This window comes from Geospiza fortis, unplaced genomic scaffold (genome assembly GCF_000277835.1).
Source record: "Geospiza fortis unplaced genomic scaffold, GeoFor_1.0 scaffold390, whole genome shotgun sequence".
Classification (NCBI taxonomy): Eukaryota; Metazoa; Chordata; class Aves; order Passeriformes; family Thraupidae; genus Geospiza; species Geospiza fortis.
This window is the reverse complement of record NW_005054501.1, coordinates 1,133,930-1,155,840: the sequence shown is the minus strand read 5'-3', so window position 1 is coordinate 1,155,840 and position 21,911 is coordinate 1,133,930. Positions and strand designations below refer to the sequence as shown.

General features: G+C 41.4%; 1 protein-coding gene across 1 annotated transcript in view; it reads right to left on the bottom strand.

Annotated features, from left to right (window-relative positions):
- Positions 1-21,911, bottom strand: part of DIP2A (disco interacting protein 2 homolog A) — a 56,696-nt gene that overhangs the window by 4,792 nt on the left and 29,993 nt on the right. The window contains exons 14-35 of the mRNA XM_031063398.1: positions 21,838-21,902; positions 21,424-21,517; positions 20,871-20,990; positions 19,920-20,034; positions 18,873-19,012; positions 12,641-12,777; positions 12,112-12,192; positions 11,786-11,913; positions 10,585-10,699; positions 9,242-9,443; positions 8,956-9,065; positions 8,752-8,832; positions 7,579-7,702; positions 7,195-7,316; positions 6,774-6,885; positions 6,447-6,556; positions 6,212-6,342; positions 5,530-5,698; positions 4,142-4,312; positions 1,568-1,629; positions 895-952; positions 109-183 (exon numbers count right to left, since the gene is read on the bottom strand). Coding sequence (XP_030919258.1) covers positions 109-183; positions 895-952; positions 1,568-1,629; positions 4,142-4,312; positions 5,530-5,698; positions 6,212-6,342; positions 6,447-6,556; positions 6,774-6,885; positions 7,195-7,316; positions 7,579-7,702; positions 8,752-8,832; positions 8,956-9,065; positions 9,242-9,443; positions 10,585-10,699; positions 11,786-11,913; positions 12,112-12,192; positions 12,641-12,777; positions 18,873-19,012; positions 19,920-20,034; positions 20,871-20,990; positions 21,424-21,517; positions 21,838-21,902 — 2,522 coding nt within the window. The remainder of the gene's footprint in view (positions 1-108; positions 184-894; positions 953-1,567; positions 1,630-4,141; positions 4,313-5,529; positions 5,699-6,211; positions 6,343-6,446; positions 6,557-6,773; positions 6,886-7,194; positions 7,317-7,578; positions 7,703-8,751; positions 8,833-8,955; positions 9,066-9,241; positions 9,444-10,584; positions 10,700-11,785; positions 11,914-12,111; positions 12,193-12,640; positions 12,778-18,872; positions 19,013-19,919; positions 20,035-20,870; positions 20,991-21,423; positions 21,518-21,837; positions 21,903-21,911) is intronic.

Genomic DNA, 21,911 nt, shown 5'->3' with positions numbered 1-21,911 from the left:
GGGCTCATTCACACCCCACTCAGGGGAAGGAAGGCATTTATCTAACAGGAGGTATCCATGTATCACATCACTGCCCACAAACACAGTACAGCAGTACCAAAGCTTTACCTCTCCTAAATGGGAGTCTCCCAGAGGTCCCTTGGTTTCTGTGTGTGCTATGATGACCTTGACTCCCGGAAGAATCTCGAATAAGAAGCAAACAGAAGTTAAGAAAATGAAAAGAAATTCATCAAAAGAAATGTTAATCAGAAGTCAACAGTCTGTGCTTCCCTTTCTACTCCTTTCTGCACTACACACACCATATCTCTTCCTACTACAGCCGTTTAACTTGTTAAATAATTCTAACTCTGAGCAGCCGTTTTGCAGCTTCAGTGTTGGTTTCACACTTAGAAAATGCCTTCCACATGAAGGTCTCAGATTTGTTTTGGTGGTAGCAATTTGCCCTATTGCTTCATGTCATGCACCTGGCTTCACTTAACTACTCACTCACAACCTGTTCTCCTGGACACATTCTGATGAGCCAATGTCATCCCACATACTCTTTAATGAGATCCAGGTGATGCAGCTCCCCACCCAGGCGAGGGCCATGAGGACATAATGAGTGTCATAATGGCTTTACACTGAAACAGGAGGTTCAGAGTAGATGTTGGGATGAATTCTCACCACCTGTGAGGGTGGTGAGGCCCTGGCTGGTAAAGGTTGTCCAGAGAAGGCTGTGGCTACCTCACCCCTGGAAGTGTCCAAGGCCAGGTTGGACGGGGCTTGGAGCAACCTGGTCTAGTGGAAGGTGTCCCCCAAGCATGGCAGACAGGGACTGTAATGAGATGAGCTTTGAAGTCCTTTCCAACCCAAACCACTCCTTGATTCTGTGAGGAGGAAGGATGACACTCTCACCTTGCCAGACTCCATAAGTGGCAGACTGTGTGGAGAACCTCTCTCTACCAAACGCACCCTGAGAAAATAAGAGGAATGAATACATTTGTACAAGGCTTTAAGAGCTGTTGATGATTAGGAATTTTTTCTTGTTTTTTTTTTCCCTTTTTCTCTCAGGGAATTTTCTTCCATCTGCTGCCTAAGAGATGATAATGACTGTATTTAAGAGAGACAAAAGATGCAGCCAAGGAGGGGAGGGAAAGGTGCAACTGGCTGCACTCTTGTAGCTGGGGGGTTTCTCTTGGGAGACAGCCCTGCTGTCTTCTGCTGCTGCTTTGGGCTCTTCCATTACACTTCAGCCCAGCATCCTGTGCCCACCAGTACCCCCCGTGGTTCCTGTTAGAGCTGCAGAGTTTCTGCTATGTTCTGTTTGCCATTCAGGGAAGGTTGAGGAACAGAGTTGTTTTGGTTTGAAGAAATTAAAAAAAAATACTACAGGAGATTCTAACTGTGCTATTTCCACTACCTAAAGGATTGTTAGGGAGCAGGTTTCTTGGAATTGCACAGCACAAGGATATAATATGGGAGGGAGTCAGCTGGCTGCTGCCAAGGGTAATTCAACAGAGCAATGCAATGAGGCTGAAGTTTGTTCTCCACAGCCACTGAAGAGTTAATGCTGTAACACAGACTGTACCTGTCGTGTCGAAGTGCTCTCATATCTACATAGACTGTTGTTGGATCTGGTCCTGCTGTTCCCTAAGAATAAGGAGGAAGAAACAAATTCATCAGAAGCCACAACACCCTGCTTACATTCTCACAGCCACATAAATTCACATATTTCCTCTCTCTTTTTTACAGACACTTAGAAAGAACTTCCCTAATGTCCAGGAAATAAACTAGCCCCCCATTCTACAGTGACTACTGTAGAGCCTTTGCTTTTTATGGAATCAGTCAATGAATGCACAGGTGAAGTATGCAGTACAGGTAAGTCTAAGTTTGCCCAATTTTAGATTTAAAATTCAGCTTTTAGGATTTTATTTGAGTAAGCACCTGCTCTATAACCCACACAGGCAGTGCAAAAGGATGCAGGCACAAACCTGTGTGGGCCTAGTCCCTAACACTGCAGAAGCAGATGGACTTTAGGACATGACAAGCACACATGCATCACTATACCTGTTCAGCCAGCTTGCCCAGCCTGTTTGGCTGACAGCAGGACCACAAACAGAAGTAACAGAGGCCATCAAAGTGTGGGAAACAGAGAGAAAGGGGAAAAAAAGAAAATACAAACAAAGAGGCACTGGAAACATAAGATACACACAGTAAGACAGAAAACAAAACTTACACTGTTTTAGAATGAAAAGAAAATTTCCATTTCAGATTATTGAAGAGCTTGGCACTATTAGGTAGTTCTTTTGGAAACATGCAAATCTCAGATCATGTAACAAAAGAAGGCTACAGCAACTCATACAACTGCTTTATAATAAATCCCTTCTCCCTCTGTTAGACTCTTTGCAGCTTCAGAAACACCTCAGTGAACCAGTTTAGCAGGGCTGGAAGACATCTATTTAGCCTGCTAATTTGTATCAGAAGTTTGGTCATCCATTTAAATCCAATTTAAAAAGTCTAATGGAGGAATGGGGGAAGAATGGAGAAAAAGGGGTAGAAAATCCTCCCACTAAAAAGGGTCTCAAGAATGAAAAACAGAGATGAAAAAGGCATAAAATGAATGGGAAGTTTTACTGCCCAGCAGTCCTGTAGTCCTCACCAGTTTTTTTTGGAGGAATTTTCATGTTGCCATTCAGTATTTTGCAGAAAAACTGCTTCTCACTCCTTTATCCCAAACTGGCTTTTGAAATTTTTATTCACACAGGCAATTTGGAAAGCTAGTCTTTCATAGTTGGCAGCTTTATTCAATGTTAAAATCTTAATTTGCTGTCATCTTGATTTCATGTGTATCCTTCCTGTTTTTCCACCTACTGATTTATAAAATCACTCTGACATTTCTTTAGAACCATTTAGTTTGGTCTTGTTAAAAATCCTTTCTTCTTTGATTGTGAAAGAAACTATAGAAACTAAGGAAACAATTGTGAATGGCAACACATTGAAGTAACTCATGTCCCAGAATATCTCTCTTGTAGGAAAACCAGAACACTAATATATTCTGAGAGATAAAAAGGCTTTTCTTCATCTAGTGGGCACCAGGAAAAAAAAAGAAAAGGAAAACAAAAATTTTGCAGAAATACAGTAACAATTTTCATAGAATCCTATTTTATTAAGTGTAATCCATACCAATAAAACTGGAAATTAAATTTACAATTCCACACCCTTAATCATGTGCCCCCTAAGATATCCCCCCATGTACAAAGCTACATACAGCCTCATCTCAAACCTGAGCACTTTATTTACTAACTCAAGCATCCTCCAAACTCCAAGGTGCTTTTCCCACTTTCTAGTCCATGCTAACTTAATAGCTGATTTCTCAGGTAAATTTTGGAATCTATATATATATATATTATTATGTATGTATGTTTTTTTTAATCTCCTGACTGGAAAACAAATACCTCATTAAGAAAAGTTAGATTTCATCTGATTAAATTACACACTAAAGATTATTATCAGCTGAATACTGAACTATCAAAGGTGGTTCTGGCCCACAGAATGTCATTATCTCCAGACTGTGAAGCATGGCTGAGTACTTTATGGGCATATCCTCCCTCTCAAAGCCTCCAATTTCACAGCTTAAAAGTAAAAAAACCCAAAAACAGTCCAGCTCTCACACAAGGTGAGACAAAAACACTTGCATCTGGCTAATACTCACTTGAGATCTTTAAAAATTAAAAAAAACCCTGCCAACTGTGTTAATTTTCCTGAGTCTTATTTGTGAAATTCTGTCTTCCATTTAATTCCACATTATACAAAACAAGACAAAATCTGAATCACACAAAAGCTGAAACAGCATTGCTTGTAACATGCAATATTTATGTACAGGAAGCTGTTTATTTAATGCATAGTAGGAAGGAAACAAGTTGCTTAGTACTGACCCTCTGGATTAGAAAAGCAAATCAATTGGTCAATTAGTACAGAAAAGTGAAATTATCATAATCAACATCATATTAAACATCTTATTAAAAAGCTTAATTTAACTGGGTGATGAAGCAAGCAAGCAATGGAGCTCTAGCTCATTACAAAAAGGAATGTATTCACCTGAAGATGATTTTCTCCCAAGTCCCCAGAGATTCTGTGTAAGGAAGAAGCAGTTTAACCTCACCTGTAAGCAAATTGCTACGTTGACCCTGCAGCCAAAGGTGGTGCTCACTGCACGAGCAGACAGGCCCAGGTCTTTGAAGAGCTTGGAGAAAGACTGGGTGAGGGTGATCCTGGGTCTCTCCTCGGCCACCACCATGCAGGTGCGCACACAGGACAGGTTCACCCCCTTCATCTGCAAGGGTGGGACACAACAAACACTGTGACTGCAAAGGCAGCAATTCTAGAGAGAAACTGGGTTATTTGTGCAACAGAATGGCTTTAAGAGCACTAGAGTAAGACATGAACTGTTTTAACACTACAGGCATGGTGTAGCTGCAACACAGTCACTCAGCATTCTGAGCTGAAAACCCTCAAAATGTCACTTTGCCACAGGGCTGGGGTGGCCAGGGACCTGCTGGCTCTCAGCACCGTGCAGTTCAGGTGTCCCAGACATCACCAGCTCCTCTCAATGTGAATGTGAACCTGGAGCAACTGGCTGTGGGCCAGGATTTCCTTTGGTGAGGAAATTCCAGAAAATTCCTTGTTCCCGTGGAACAAGATTTTTTTTTGTCTTTATTGACAGCACACAATACAATAACTTTTTTGTGAGGGAGCTGCCACACATTCCCAATAGAAGTCCGGGGCAGCTGAGTTACTACAGCTGTGGGAATGCTCCTTCTTCTTTAAGGAAATTAAATCTAACTTGAGAGATTTCCCTCAAAAATAAATAGACGTAGAGTCTAACTGATGTTAGGAATCAAAGAGTCATATAGCATATTGGGGGGGAAGGAAAGGACTTTAAAGCTCATCTCATTCCAACCCCTCTGCATGGGCAGGGACACCTTCCTCTAGATCAGGCTGCTCCAAGCCCCATCCAACCTGGCCTGGAACACTTCCAGGACAGGGAAGATTATATCCATTTTAGAACTTAACACTTGCGGTATCAAGTGATATCTGAAAGTAAGTGACACGTGGTGAGTTTTGGGAGCCTTTTTCTTTTGGCTGTTTTGAGAGAGGCTTGTGTTTGGTGGGGCTTTGGGATTTTTCCTTCTGTTGGTGTGTGATTTGTCTGGGATTTCTTTTTGTTTGGTGTTGGGGTTTTTTCTTGTCTCAGACACAACCAAGCTGATAGGCTTGCTATGTATTTTGCCCAAAATCTCAAAAACATCCATCAGCACAGAGGTTGCACAAATAACTAAAACTGAAAATACAAGACTTTTTTTCCCCCACCATGGAAGAAACATGGAAGCTGAATCTTCCAGCAGTCTCAAAACTCCCCAAAAATCAAGTCATAATGGAAGGCTCTCACAGGAACACTTAAAACCTCATCTTCTCCAAGCCCAAAGGAAGTCTTTTTGGAAAGATACATGTGTGTTCATGTCAGAATGTGGGAAAATGAAGCCCACTCACCCGGAGAACATCAGTCTGTGTCCCAAGGCCCTTGGTGCATATCTCCATCACAGAGTAGGAGCAGAAGGTGACACGCACTTTGTACTGGCTGACAGCAGACAGCCACAGAGACACATTGCTCTCCAGCTCCAGAGGGGGCACCAGGATGGACTGGTGACCTGAATATATGCTGGGGAGAGGAAGCAAGAGGAACATGAAAATTTAATTCATCAATGTATATGGCATGTTTTAAAAGGCAAAAAAATTGTAGCTTTGTGAGATGTGCTGCATTAGAGAAGGTATCTGGTTCAATCATGTCAAGACTCACTCATTTTAAGAAACATGTAACTGCTTCCTTTAGCAGTATTTCTTACTGCACACTAATCTTGCAGTGAACACCTTAAAGGTCTTGTCAAAACATATGGTTTAATCTCAAAATACTTTAAAAGGATTTACTTAATCCATGTGAAACAGACAGGTAAGTCTTTTTTTTTTTCTTCCTTGAATTTGGTATGCAATTAATTCCACTTGCAAACCTGAAGTTACTCCAGTAACTAACTGACTTAAATGGATTTTCTTATCACAAAAGGTGTTTCCTGAACTACTGATAAAAAGGTTAATTTGGGTTTCTTTGACAGTTTCTCCCTGGGGTTCTAGAGAGGGTTGAGAACAGGTGAGGAGAGCCAGAGCTCCAGAGCCTTACCTGCACAAGCACCACAGAGCAAAGCCCAAGCCACAGTAGGGGTCCAGGCAGATGGCAATCTGTCGGGATGGGTACAGCTCACACTGCAGCTTTATCGAGCGACATAAGGCACTTGTAGCTGCGTGTGACATCTGCAGGAGGAAAACACAACCTCTCAGGCACCTCAGAAAAAGGGTTTCACAGATTTCTTTATAAACTTAAAGGAATAAAACACGATTATCTCTTGTTACTGTACCTTTACTCCTGCTAATATACCAGTAGTAGACACACTGAAGTCCAAGTATGCCAACATATCTGGAGATGTAGGTCTGAAAACACTAGCCAGCTTCTTTTTAGGCATATCATCTATTTAAAATACATAAGTAGAGGAGAGGACCATATTATTTTGGGAAACAACCACAGGATAAAATATGTATCTTTACAGCATTATCATCAGATCTTCCCTATAGTTTCTAGACAGCTATTTTAATGCAATGCACAGCACATCCACTCAATCAGGCAGTTATGGTGTAGTAAAATAAACGTATCACTCTTCAAACTATTTCCATTTTGGCTACCCTACCTGTATCCAAAATAGTGGGCCACGTTTTAATATCTACAGCTGCTGCAGCCTCCTTGGACCTGAGCAGTTTCATTATAGCTTGGGTGGTCAATATACATGCAGACTTACTGACCTGCAAAAGGCAAAGCATTAAGACCATTGTTAAAACCAGGGAGTGTATGCTCAGAGCCATGTCATATGCATCCAGATGAGAAAACCAGTAAGATGATGAAGAAAGTAATTGGAAACAAAGCAAAATAAATCACAACAATAAAAGACCGTTTTACAAAATTCCTGAAGAATTCATTACTGACTCAGCCACAGCACAGTGAATATTTATTTTCTAGCTTATTTTAACTGACTGTGGCAACGCAATTCATCAGGCTGCATCAACCATTCACCAGTCCCCAAAAGCACAGGGAGAGCAATGTCTCATACCTACCTCTACAATCATTTTGACAGTGGGCAGAGTGGTAGCAAGGTTCTGTGGATGAGGCGGGCGGACAGTGATGGGAACACAGCCAGCGTACAAACAGCCATAGAAAGTTGCTATCAAGTCTACTCCTGGAAAGGATATTTGTGAAATTAAAGCCATTTTTATCAGATCAATAGGCCAAATTCTTTCACAAAAATCAAAATACACACTGATTTGTGTTATTAAGACACAAAGATTTGACACAAGTGTCTGTTCTAATCAGCAGGCTGTTCCACACCCAGCTTAAAATGTTTTGCATTTAAGAGCTAGCAAAAATTACTCCAATCCAATTAATAGACAGAATTCTTTTTCTTGTGCTGTGTGATTGTGGGTTTTGCTATGTTGCTTTACCTGGAGGGTAAACCAGGGCCACGTGGTCACCAACGTTGAGCCGTCCCTTCTCCATCAGCGCCACTGCCACTCTCTCTGCCCTCTTGTGCAGCTGGATGCACGAGGCAGTGCTGGCTACAGTACCCTGCACAGGAGACAAGTGAGAGCAGAAACCTTTACAGGAACAGCAGCAGCTCAGTGACTTGCATATTGACATGAAAAGAGGTAAACCAAAAGGATTTCTCCTGGAGACATGTCAACACACCAACATATAGCATGGTAGCTCATTAGTCCTCAGCTATTTAAGAAAGGTGCTCATCAACAGGCAATTTTACTTTGTGCCCAAGTTTTGTGTTTCTTTTTGCAGAGTCTCCATGTCAAGGGTAAAACTTGCCTGAACAAAATGACCTGGGAAAGGCTGCTTCACAATAGAAAACCTCCCTCAAAATCTTCTTTACTCTGAGACAATTCAACCACTTAAATCAAATTTGACCATAGCAATGTTGAAACAACTTATTTTGCTAAAACACAGTCTCAAAAGAAAAGTTGGAAAGTTTGAACTATGTGCTAAACTCTTTTACCCTTCTGAATGAGACCTACAAATCCTTCACTTCCCAAAGACTGCTGCTGGACTTTCTGGAAGACTCCTGTCTGCAGTACAGCACAGCACAAGGCAGATCCAATTTGTCCCTGGGCTCTTACTGTCACTCTATGTGCCACACTTTTTGAGGGCAGAGCCTAGCCCAAGGCAAAGCATCAGTATCCCCTGCAGGATGTGACAGCGCTCCTGGAAAATTTGACTCCAAAGCTGTCCCAAGGGCTCTCTGCTTAAGCTCTAGATCTTATCAGGAAATTCTCCATTTCTGACTTACAGTTTACCCTTGTGCTCAGGAATGAAGACAGAATCAGGGCTTCCATTAATATGACAAAAGTTGTGTTCTGGCAGGAAATGCATATACTGCAATGTTTTAAGCTAGGCAGAACGCACACTGAAATTCCAGAAGTGGAATAAAACATATGACATAAAATTCCAGAAGTGGAAACATTTATGCTGCTTACTAACCAGCAATTTTTGTCTGCTTCATTAAAATAATCTGCAGCATTTCAGGAAAAGACTTCTAGAAGGAATTTTCTTAGAATCTAATAATCTTTTGCTTTGGTTTTAATCTCCAAATATGATCTAAAGTAGATTACCTTGGAATTCAACAGAAGGAAAAGTGGATGATCGGGAGTTGTCTGAGCTCGCCACTGAAGAACATCTGCTAAATACAGGAACTGAAAGGGAAGAAAAAGGAGACACTCAGATTCACTCAAAGTACCTCAGGTTTATTTCCTAGTCTCCTCTCATTCTGAATAGGCTAATTCAAATATTTAATAATGCCACGACCCCAGTGTCACCTTTCTTGCCTGGTCATTGTCCTCCAGCTGGCTAACATCTCTCCCCGAGGCTTGTGCGATCCTCTTGCCAGCTACGAGGTTTCCTACGATCATCGATGCAGGACCAACATCTGCATTTTGAAAAGAGCAGTGCAAATGAGGAAAAACAACCTGGGGAAGGCAGGACCAACATCTGCATTTTGAAAAGAGCAGTGCAAAATGAGGAAAAACAACCTGGGCAACAAGCACCAAGGCAGCCTGCAGGTGCCAGGTCTGGCAGAACCAGCTCATACCCTGCTTTCCTCACCTGGCTGTTTCTGCCGAGGCTTGGGCAGGTTGGTAACACAGGTGTGGGGACACATCAGGACGTTGCAAGGATGCAGAGCGCCCTCCAAAAAGCGCTGCTTCGTCTCTGAAATGTGAATTCCTCCGAGTGGAGCCTTTGGCAAAGTGTTGGCTGGCACCAAGGCAAGGCAGTACACACCTACTTGGTGAATGCTATCAATTGCCTTCACAGAAATTAAACAAAAAACAAACAAACATTCCACATTATCAACTGGGATGTAGCTAGAGCAAGAATTTGAATTCAATTAGTTTATAACATTAAAATTTTTACTTGCACCACAATTTGCAAATAAAGGGTCCAATTCTGCACTCACTGAACTCATAGAAGCTGTGCCATGACTTCAATGGGAGCAGGAGCAGACCCAGGACTTTGCTTGTGCCCTCTATCAAGGGGATGCCACCTGCACATCAGGGATTAGGAAAGTCTCTTAAAAGTGGGCAAAAAGTGCAGAGATTTTCAAAAGCCAAAGTTATATCACAGCAAATTTAGCATGTATGGCACAATCACAAAAGCGCAGTAGAACATAAAACTCACAAAATTTAGGAGGGAAGCATCTTTCCTGCCTAAATCTTAAGTGTCTCTTTTAGCTATGACACTTCTAAAAAGAGAAACAAAAATATTTTCTCCCAATATCAGATATCCTCTCCAAAAAGATAGGAAGTCTGAAATTAGACAGAAACCATTATTACCCAACAACTTTATTCTTAAGAGCAAACTTCCTTTAAGCTGGTCTCTGGATCCTTCCCTTCAGCTGTCCCCAGGGTCTTCCATAATTGATCTCTCCTTTTTCACTTCCTGAGAACTGATTAATTCTAAAATCTGCAAATGCAGATCTACTACAGTTCCCCTTCCTCCTGTCCTTCATCCCCAAGAAAATACAGTGAAATAATAAAGGGAAAAGGTTTTGAATACTTCTTGTTGCAGATCTAGAATAAGGCTGCTAGTGATAAAAAAGCTTTTGGGGCTGTTCTGATACTTGGCAGCATACTTGTGAATATTTTCAGAGGTAACTCAGAATGAAATCAGAAGAGACATGTAGCATTGACCCAAACAAAACTCATCACCTTTATGCCTTTGAGAATCCTAGTAGAAAGAAGTTAAAAATACATTCTGAGAGAAAATCTTACTTTTTACAAAATTCTCTTAATTCTGAACCCTGAAAAAATTATCTTAGTACAGTTCTCTGTGGTTATACTGATAGGTTTTGCTTATGGGGAAAAAAAAAAGAAAAAGAAAAGCTCTAATATTCTCATTTCATGCATCAGCCTTATTCACCTGTAAAGAGAAAAGGACAGACTGACTACCTGTAGAACCCTGCTCATCCACTGAAAACTATCCTCCTCTGAGGCGTCAGGGCGTTGCTCTGCCACAAGCACTATCCGATCATCATGCAAAACGGGCACAGAAAACACTGCTATCCTAAAACACAAAGGACAGAAGAATGATAGGATGCAACACAGGGTGAACAGAGCATGGCTCATCATCACATGGGAATGGCTGCAACCTCTCATGGCACTGTTTCACACACACAAGCATTATTCATGCCAGATCATCACAAAATCACAGAAAGATTTAGAACACGTGTGCGTTCCTTGCTGTAATTGCCTTCTGCTGGGGTCAGGTGGGTTTGCAGTCACCCATGTAGCACATGTCTGATAGTTCCACACATGCAGGGGCTGTGCAAACCTTGCCTGCAGAACTCCATCATGCACACCAGACTTGTGGCCCCTACACACAAGGTCCCTTCTGGAAGACAACTATGCCAAATTACTGACCACCAGGTGCTTGCACTGAAAAATACTTAACTCCCCTTGGGGAACTACCTTAGTTTTAGGCTTGCCTCTTCTAGGATAAAATATTAATAATGCCTCAGCCTGGGCAGGTCCCAGTCCGAACCCTGAGAGACTCCACATGTCATTGATCTCCATCTGGACATGGAGCCATGGACCACTGAAGAGCACTCAGGTTGGTGATACAACACCTGGTCTTCTCTCATTCTGAATAAGCTAATTCAAATATTTAATAATGCCAGGACCCCAGTGTCACCTTTCTTGCCTGGTCATTGTCCTCCAGCTGGCTAACCTCTCTCCTCAGAGACCTTTCTGAGGGTCCTTCAGCAGCCTGGTTTGGTCTTTAGAGCTGGCTGCACAGTTCCTCCCTCAGCCACCCAAAAAGCTCAGGGGACAGAAGTGTTTTACATCCAGCATATGAGCTTCTTTTGAGAGCCTTAAGAGAAGCTTTGAAATAAGTTTTAAACACACACTTTAAGATCTACCTTTATACTGTGTGAAAGTAATTTAAAACCTATTATGCATGAAGCAGGGTGTCAATATTTACCTTTCAACAACCAAATTCATAACCTAGCGCTAGCTTTCCTACAAAACACACATGAAAAAGTTCACATGCATTGCTCCTGTGTGTGCTGTGTCACTTGGTGACTGTCTGTGGGTTAAAAAAAGAACAACAAAGCCCAACCAGCAGCGTTGAAGTTTTTAATGCACTCACCTTCCCCGATAGACAAACTTCATGGGTTCAACTGCCAATGCAGTGGCCACCACATCATCTGCATTGTGCCTGCGGCCACTAACTGTCATCAAGCCGTCCAATTTCCCCACCACAAACACCAGATAGTCCTGAAAAGAAGGAAGGATTAGAAACAGAGCAGAAAAACCCCCTCACACCTGGCAATACATGCCTGAGTCAAGCCAACAATACTCTAGAGACCTTTAGAAGGTCAGTGCCCTGACACAAAGTCCTTCTGAATTCAGGGGCATCACTTTAGAGCTGGGAGTCAGGACAAAGAAGGGCCCTGAGGGTTTGTTCACACTTACAGGACCCACAAAGCCAAGCAATCCTGTCCTTGTGAAGGGCTGGTCTGATACAGGCATGCCAGCTGCCGTCACTGGGATGGCCTGGAAGAACACAGAAGGATTCAGACACTCACTGGACTGACAAGGATTTTCACTCCTTTACTGCCAGAATACATGAAATGAGGTACCACTGCAAGGAAAAATATGGGCAGAAAGATTGAAATGCCTTCAGGTAACTACACATAAGACCACTGTGTTAATTCAGAGCTGAGATAAATTTAAATGCTCACATAGGCACTATACTGGACTGTGGAATACAGAAGTAGCTGACTGACTGCAGATGAGACTTGATATTTTTGGTTGTAAGAGACAGAATGTCTTGTAATGATTCTGTGAATGAAGCAAAGTGTACCTGGCCAGCACTTTTTTCTAACTAACTAAAAAACCAAACCAAACAATAAAACACACACACAAAAGACCTTTAAGGAAAAAATAACTCTATTTACAAGAAGAAATACTAGAAATATAACAAACAGAAAGAAATCCAAACCTCAAATACATTCTTGGTGATTCCGAGGAGGCCAAAATATGCTGTCCCAGTTGCTCCTGAATTCACACATATTTCTCCAACCTCATCAGCTTTACACAGATAAGGAGTCCCATCCACCTTTACAACACACATGCTGGCTGCACGGAGGAAGAGCACAGAATCACAGTGTTAGTCTGCTCCAGCAGCTGACACACATGGTGCTCTGCCACTGACAGATAAAGATTTTAGTATCAATTATTCATCAGCTATAGCAAAAACATAGCATGTAAGAGAGCTCACTTGAGCTTCCTGACAGCCTGTGCAATCTGTTCTCCAAGATTAAGTTCACAAACGCAGTGCTTTTTTCTTACAGCACTTCACAGCCTCCACATCAGCTGCAGCTGAATCCAAGGCACAATGGACTGAGGGAGTGTAAGACTCAAGATCAAGAAAGAAATCAATAAATCTACCCAGGTCAATACAAAATAAACATGGCAAAGCCAACTCTGCTGCCTGCACGGGCCAAGGAGTGCTGGTGAAATAGATCTGTGGGTACATTTTCAAACCTCAGAGAAGTCTTCCAATTGCCAACATCCTAGGTCTGAAAAGGTGAGACCATTATTCACCCTACCAATAGATCAACCTCTAAATTATCTTGGTTTCATAAAAATTACCTATCAGAACAACTAGCAATTATTAGTAGTTGTTTGCAACCATGTAATGATAACCTTGGGTAACCAAGCAAAGAGATGCTACTCAAATTCTGGTACAGTTTCTGGATATTTTATGTGTGAACTAGATGTCTGGAATTAAAACCTACAGTATGAACTACTGGTCATGCAAAACCCCACATTTTTCAATTCAGGAGGAAAAATAAAACTCAGTGGTAAATTGGAACTGACAAAATAGTTTATTACTACAGGAAAAAACTCGAGCAAACATCAGAACTCTGTATGTAACACTTAAACAATGATGCAAAGAGAAGTGTTAGTAACTGGAGAAAGCACAGTTTGTGGGCATTAACAAATGTACAGCCCTCACTGCATTCACAAACATGGAAAAACCAACCAAAGACCAGCCTGCAGTCCCTAAATGATGCTCCATCCACGAAGCCAAAGGACAACCCTATCACCCTGATCAAGTAAAAAAAAAATACTTACCAGTAACCAATGTATGATACAGGTAGTCTACAGGTACATTCTAACAGCAGGCACAGTTCTGTCCTGCCAGGTTATACTGCAAGGCTGCCCTTCTGCAGTATCTGTGGAGCCTCTACTCTCGCTTCTCCTCCTTTTCCTGCTTCATGTGTGACATACAAGAGAGTGCATCTACCACCATTTCAGTCTCTCTCAACAGCATTGCATCTGAAAAAGAATTAAAGAGAAGGGAAAAGCAGATGGGACAGGAATGTACATGTGGACTGCACATCACGAAGAACACAGATTCCTGCTAGGAAAGCTTTCTTTCTTCAAATGAGTCCACATGTACATTCTGACAGATGGTGACTCGCAGCAGTCAAACCTGCCAAGGAGTATCCTGGCAGGAGATGAGAATCCTGCTGTGCAAAGGATGATGCTGATGCCCTACCAAAGACTGGATTCAGCTCTGGATGTTCCAAGACTAGCACAGCAGGACTGCAAGAAGAATGCCAGGGGCTGTACAGCAGAAGGCTGTGACCAAAGGTACTGATGAGGGCCAGAACTGTTCTCTTCTTCCTTTCCAGCAGTTCATAGCGGATCCATACACAATGGCTACCCTTGCATTACACTCTTTAGGAAGAACTTCTCTTCTAGAAGCATTAAGCCTTAGGAAAATTACTAAAATGTCAGGATGAAATGCCTCTAGAATCACTGTGGAACGTATTCCAGGGTTTCCAGAGAAACCTCATCCTTGAGGAAAACAGCACATGGGGATATCAAAAGCAGACCTGATTGTCTTCCTCCTCCTCTGGAAAGGGAAATAGGCATAAAGCAAGCCAACTTCCTAGATGAGGATGAACATAAATCTAGACTCTGGAGGTGAACATGAGCACCCAAGGTGTAACATTTAAATTGGAAGACAACATCTCATCCCAAGTCCACACTGGCACAAGTCTCCAAGAGAAGCTGTTCTGCAGTGGCTGTTGTGCCACTGTGTGACAGACTGAAGCCCTGAGGAACACAGATCTGATGATTATGATAAATTCTAAGGGCTGAATGGAAAAGAGGTGCTGTTAACCCACAATTTAAAGAAAAAACCTGAAAGCTTCACTAAATTTTCTGTAACAACTCTTTCCACTGAGGTAAAGGAACCAGACCCCTCTGCAGTGAAGATGCTTTGTGGTAACTACCAGAACCTGGGCAAATGTTTGCTCAGACATGGACAGAGGAAACAATGAAATACAAGACATCCATGGGCTGGAAACAATGTGAGCATCCCAACATTTAGGAAATTGGAACCATCTCCCTAAATTTCTAAAAAAGATACTGAATGCAGCCACAATCCAGAACATGATTCTGTGCATTGCAGAAGATCTTGCAGAAGCCAAAGATTTTATGCCAAACTGAAGTTTTCTGCTTGAGTATAACCAAGTAGCTGCTGCAGCAGCAGCATTGTTTCTAGGAACCAGCCTTTGTATGATTAGAGGCTATAGGGATTTATAACTTTTGGATTCAAGACTGATAGCTCTTGTCAAAGAAAGAACATGAGAAGGATCCTGGTAAAAGAATGGAAAGGATTAGTGGGGAAGAGGAAGGGAGACAAACTTAACTGCAGCTAACATATCCACTAAGCAACATATCCAGGCTCAAACTTAAGGTATAACATGCTTTCAAGATGACAGATAACACAGCAATGACATTCCAGTTGATGTGAAAACTGGTGGCTGAGAATGGGCAGAAGAAAAGAGGTTTGACCCGTTCCCTACCATCTTTGCCAGTCCAATTTGCAAAAATGAACTGAATATTGTGAGGAGCCAAATTTAGCAATTGGCCAATCCCAGACAGAAACTATGCCAAACAGCCCAAGATGGTGAACAGGTGGGGTAAAACACCATTCCTCCTGAATAGGATTCCATGGGAATGCATATCAGATTTCCTCTTAAGAATCCCCATGCTATCTTTGAGGAGAAGATTTCTCTGTGGATGCTGGCACTTCCCTTGAGAGTCTGGGCATTCATGGTAGATAATGAATGTGAAGGGAATATGACATCAAGAATGGCCTGTGGGTTAAACAGCAGTGACATGTGACATGACCCTGGTGCTGATGGCTCTGTTGATAAGATCCCCTGAGCAGGTGGGCTCAGCATCTCAGGAAAAAAAAAAAAAGCAAGATCTGAAGAAAAGGAGCGTGTGAGTGGACATTTTATTGTGACTTTTTAACCAGGTAGTTCCTGAATAAAGGATGCCAGAGATCTTCCCAGGTAATGAAATGAAAACCATTTGGCTTGACCATTTCCAAATGAAATTCAGGAATGTGAGCTCCTATCTCACAAAGTATTTGAAAGGCTAGGGCAGACGTCCAGGTTCAGTGGGGGTCAGAAGATGGAATGAAGCCTTCAGAAAGAAATAGAAAACCAAAAGCAGATCAAGAGCAAGACTCATCAGCCAACAGAGGGGCAATGAACAGGTGGTGGTATGCTCTCTCCTGTATGCCAAACACCAAGCCAGAATGGACAAAGGCACACCCCTCCATGAATACTACACAGGAGAAAGCATAAATCTTACCAAGACACAAGTATCTCCACTGTTAGAATGTACATGCAGACTCATTTGGAACTAAGTCATTCATTTACTTAAGTCACTAATTTTTTTTTCATTTAGCACACTCCTGTAAGCTGCTAGTCTTATGACTTCCTTTGTACTCCAGAGGATTTTTTAAGAGACAAAAGTTATCAATTATCCTTTATAATGAAATCTAGAACGCATTTTTGACTTAAGGAACGTACAGGGAAACTTCTGCTGCAATTCTTAGTATGTGGATAAATTGAAGTAAACCTGCCCCAGATTCTGACAGCTCAATGCTAGTCAGAATTTTAAAGGAGTTAATGAATTAAGTTGCCCAAATTCTGCTTAACCTACAAGTAGTTTAACCACTTACTATTGTATTTTTAAATAGAATAGCAATCAATTACAAGTCATATCACTCTGAGGCACATAATAACACACATTTAACTGTTCTCCCCTCACACAATCAGACAAGTCACTTGATGCTTCTTACTCATGTAGAAAGTAATGGCAGTGTTATCGCTGCCTGCCTGTGGCCCCCTAACCAAGAAGGGTCCCCCAGATTTGCTAGACAATGCTCCAAGGAATTTTGACAAAGGAGAAGGGTTTTTTCACACATCCCTCTGACTGCTCCATCAGGCATTTCACAAGGACAGAAATGTATTTTTTGACAACTCATAAGGTGAAACTCATAAGGTTTTGACAATTCCTGAGGTGAAATTACTTAGCCATAAGCATACAGGGAAATTTTCCAACATCCTAATGCAGACTTCAACCTGCTACTGAGCAGATGCTCTATGGAAAATTAACCCAGGGGACTTACAGCTCCAACAATTGAATATGAAGAGTAGCTGCAAGCAGCTTTGTGCCTTAGTGTGGTCAAGCACGATTTGCTGTGAGAGCAAGCCTACAGCAAAGCCAGGAGCATCCCTGTGTTGGTTTTGCATGGCCTGGCTTTTGCTAGCAGGGGGACCATAGAGGTGGAGCCACACAAGATAAACTGATCCAAAGAAAGATTTCAATTAATCCTGCATCTAATACAGCTTTTTTGAACAGCAGCAATATTGATTTTAAGCTCAGTAAGTTCACCAAAGGATTCATGACTACCTGAAGGGCATGCAGACTCGCTCCCTTCACATCACTGTGTCTCACCTATACTCTAGAGAAAACATCGGGAGCACGGGTGAATTTCAGTGAGGTTTCAAGGGGACAGCAGTACTGTGGACACCCCAAACAGACAGCAGTAGCAGTAGATGCTATCTGTATTCAAGTTGAAGCAGACAAATCTCTATTTTTTGGAATTTATTATGGGCTTTCAAAACAACTTCAAATGGTCTTAATACAAAATAAAAACTTGAGAGAAGCTACACAACAACCACATGACTTCTCTGCTTCCTTTTGGTATGAAGTGCAGAGCTTCTGCTCAGCCTTCAGCAAAAAGAAGCTCTACTGAATTTAAGTTCAATAACAACAACTGAACCATTGACATCAGGGGTGGCAAAGGGCTTCTGGGGGTAATAAGGAAAATGAAACAACACCAATGAGACTTGCACACAATGGCTGAAATTCTCATCAGCAGAGTGGGAAGCTGTCTACCTCCTCTGATTTGTATCAGGGGCTTGGGTGTACAGAGGAGAGGTTGTTGCTGAAATTACAGAAGTTGAGTCTCCACTTTATCTTTACCTTGAGCAAATGCTCTACAGAGAGCAGGGCTTTAGAACCACAGCTCTACAAGGCAGGAAGTTCATAAGGAGACCAAGAACAGCAAAGCCAAAGGTGCCAAGGTCATGACCAGAATCAATCAGGTTCTTTGGTAACTACATAATAAACTTGAGGGGTGAGGAGAGTTCCAAAAAATCTGTATTTCATCCTCTCCAAGCACACCAGAGCAGACAGACAGTGCCATGAAACTGCCAGCCTAAAAGCTGGAGTAGATGGCATCAAGTGTCCAGTCCTTCATCCCATTGTTCACAGTCTTAGGTCTGCTTTGGCACCCTACCTTTACTAACCTTCTTCAGAGTGCTCTCCTTTCCAAATGCAGCTGGATCTCAAATGAGAACAATAAGGATGAGACAAAGTCTCTCTGCTTCAATTAATGGGCTGAGGAACAATACCCAGCTCTACCTAATTCAGGAACCACAGTGTTGCAAAGAGATGTCTTTAGGAAATAGGTTAATCCACGTTACTCCTGATCACTTTCTTGTTCTCCATGGCCATGAGAAAATAGTTCCCAGAATTAGTTGTTCCATCACCTTTGGGGGATCTGAGATGAGGTCCCTTTCAACTGAAATATTCTATTCTATTCCATTCCACTCCACTCCATTCCATTCAAAAAACAATTCTGCAACAAGCCAAAAGCATTTGCCCATACCAAAATCTATGGTCATTCAGTTTTATTGAGCATGAATCTCTAATCCACCATGTGTTTAGGTAATGTGTCAAAACATAACTCATACTACCTTAAAGGTATTTAACATTTTTATTTATTCCATGCACACAAAGGTAACTTATTTGAAATATGCTGAAACCTACACAAAATGCTTTCCTACCTCCAGGCATAATCTGCCCAACATCCTGCACAGTTAACACTGACAGCTTCTCCTCGGTATCCACTCTGATCACGCCGAAACTCAGACAATTCATGGATAGCACTGCTTTTCCTGGAGGGGGGCCACCCAGTTCAGAAGGTCTGGAAGACAGAAAGTCCAGTTAGATATGAATCAACAAATCAGTACTGGTGAGAGGGTCACTAAAAACATTCTGCTGGTTTCTCGTGCTTGGTAAGGTTAAGAAAAAGAATGGTTTCTCACTTTGAACAAACAAGAGTTCAAGACTATATAGTAACTAAATGAAGAAAGAGCTAAACCAAAACTCTACAAAATTTCGAAGTTTTTTGTTTCAAGTTGTCTTGAAGTTGACTTTCTGAAAAGGCACACTTTGATCAGAACTGCTATCAAAAAAATCCAGCATATCACATCCATTTGTCTATTAATAACGAAAGTATTTATTTTTCTCAAGAGCATCCCTTGCTATCTCCAGAAATCCAATGGCATTTCTCAGACCAGCTACAATATTTTTTTTAGGCCCCTGTTTACAAATCATTGTACATAAGCAATTGATTGAGGATTCACCATCTTCTTCTTCCCAAATAAATAAGTCTTGTTTTGGGGGGCATTTTAAATGGTCCTCCAATACCTTCCGTGTGGATGAAACCTAACTTTCCCAAAGCATGAAAATAACACCTTCTGCCTGACTATTCTAAGAAAATATTAAACTTTTTAAAGAAAATAAACAAAAATCACCCTTCCTTTAGAGGAGGAGACACCTGTGAGCTTCCTGTTTTCTCTGCCTAGGTCTTTGGGTATCTCTGTGTGGGTTATGGTATTTTGTGACTATCACCTTAACATGAGATTCCCCATCCCTGGAAGTGTTTAAGGCCAGGTTGGATGGGGCTTGGAGCAACCTGGTGTAGTGGAAGGCGTCCCTGCCCATGGCAGGGGGTTTGAACTCCTTCCAAGTCAAAGCATTCTGTGATTCTAGGACATATTTCAATAGTCAAGAAAAACTTCAGTTCACTTCTCAGAAAAGGGAATTACCTGCGAATAGCAACAGTTAGTGCCTCTGAAGAACTAGCACAGGGACAGATTACTTCTGGTCTCAAACCTCTGGATTGAAATACATTCAGGAATGCATCACAGGAAGATATTGACCCTAGAAAGAACCATCACACAATCAGAAACATTTTTCTAAGAGCAGAAAAGCTTGAGCTTCAGGAATTCAAAGTGTGTGCTCATTCTCAGCTCAGTTATATGAATACTGTTGCACTCATGCACAAACCAAATACTCTTTCAAACGGTCTGAAAGACATTCCAATTCACTGTGAGAGAGCAGATTTGGAAAAAGAACTCCTAGTGACTAACAACTACACTGAATGAAACTCCCAACTGCATACTCCTCCTCTGGCAGCACTCAGCAGCACTCAGTATAATGGAAAATCCTTCAGGGATCAGAATACTTTGTCACTAAGGATAACTTTATGTCCACTTACACTAATGGAAAATCCTTCAGGGATCAGAATCCTTTGTCACTAACTTTATGTCAACCTCTTATAGAGCTCCTATCTGATTGTTTCTTACAGAGGTCACAGCACTTAAATGCTTCTGACATACCTTCACAATTCTACCAGGCCTCTAGCACTTGGCCTAAAGTGGATTATATCTATATTTACATCTTGTAGGTATCAGTTGAAGTCAATTCACACTTGGCCTAAAGTGGATTATATCTATACCTTGTAGGCATCAATTCGAGTCAATTCATGGAAGAGTATAGCACTAATGAAAACATGAAGTGCAAAACATGAATTTACACTGGTAATTATAGCCAAGAAGTGCAAATGAATGTAATGAAAAAGCAGTGGCATCACTGGCACACAGATAGTTCTACTACAGAAGAAACTGCTTAACTCCCCAGGCATCAGCTCTGACACAGGGCTTACAAGAAAGAGAATCTTGGCAAGACTGACACTGAGGAAACACATCCACACTCACATGGATTGGCTCCATCTGCCACTATTAACATCCGTAAGGAGCTCAGGCTGACGTCTCTCTGATCCCTCTGAGCCAAAAGTGACCAGTGCATATCACGGGATTTTACTACAGCTACACGGGCTGGAAGTCAAAACAATCATTATGCTGCATGTGCAGAACAAAATAAAGACCAATTATAAAATTATGTAAGTATTCTTGTGAATTTACACATACAAATCTATGAAGCTACACACAAAATTTATGGCACTACAAATGTAGAAAACAAATACAAATGTCAAACATTCAACTACTATAATATGTGTATACTCAGTGTGTCCAGATGGACTTGATCATAGAATTTGAATGTTTGCTATAAATTCAAATACTAAGAAACACAGTTTCTTTAAATGTCTCTCAGAAGAAGCCATCAACATTGCTCACCAGTGAAACTATGAGCACACAGAATACTGAAATGGGATAATCAGTGTGATACAAAGGTATTTTGCACAAACAATTTGATCTGTTTTCAATAACCCAAAAAGAGATGGGGGAATTAAAACAACCTTTAGGGTACCTTTGTATGAGCAGACTTTCTGTATCCAGGAAAGTGGATTAACCTTCATTAATGCATAGGGAATACTGATGACATGCATCCTGTTCATAACACTCTACAAGAAAGAGATTCAAAAATAAACTTCCAAGTGCTTTAAAAAATATACAACATGTAACAATGCTTAAATAAACCCCCCCATCATCACAGCTACAGCATAACTCTTACAGTTAACTGGTAGTGAAAACTATGTGTATACTCTGAAAAAATACGCTACACAAGATATAGCAAAAGCAACAGTTTATTCTGAAAAAACATAAATACTGAAACAAAAACCATTTGAGAGAAATGATGGATTTATAGCCTCATTCTGATACCAGTGCACTACCAATGAAAGGAGCAAATTGCTGCAGTTTTTGCCTTCCTTGCAATACTCACCGTTAACACTCCATGCCAAAGGCCAGCCTCTCTTTTGAAATCCAAGACATTTGTTAGTGTTTCAGCTGAAAGGA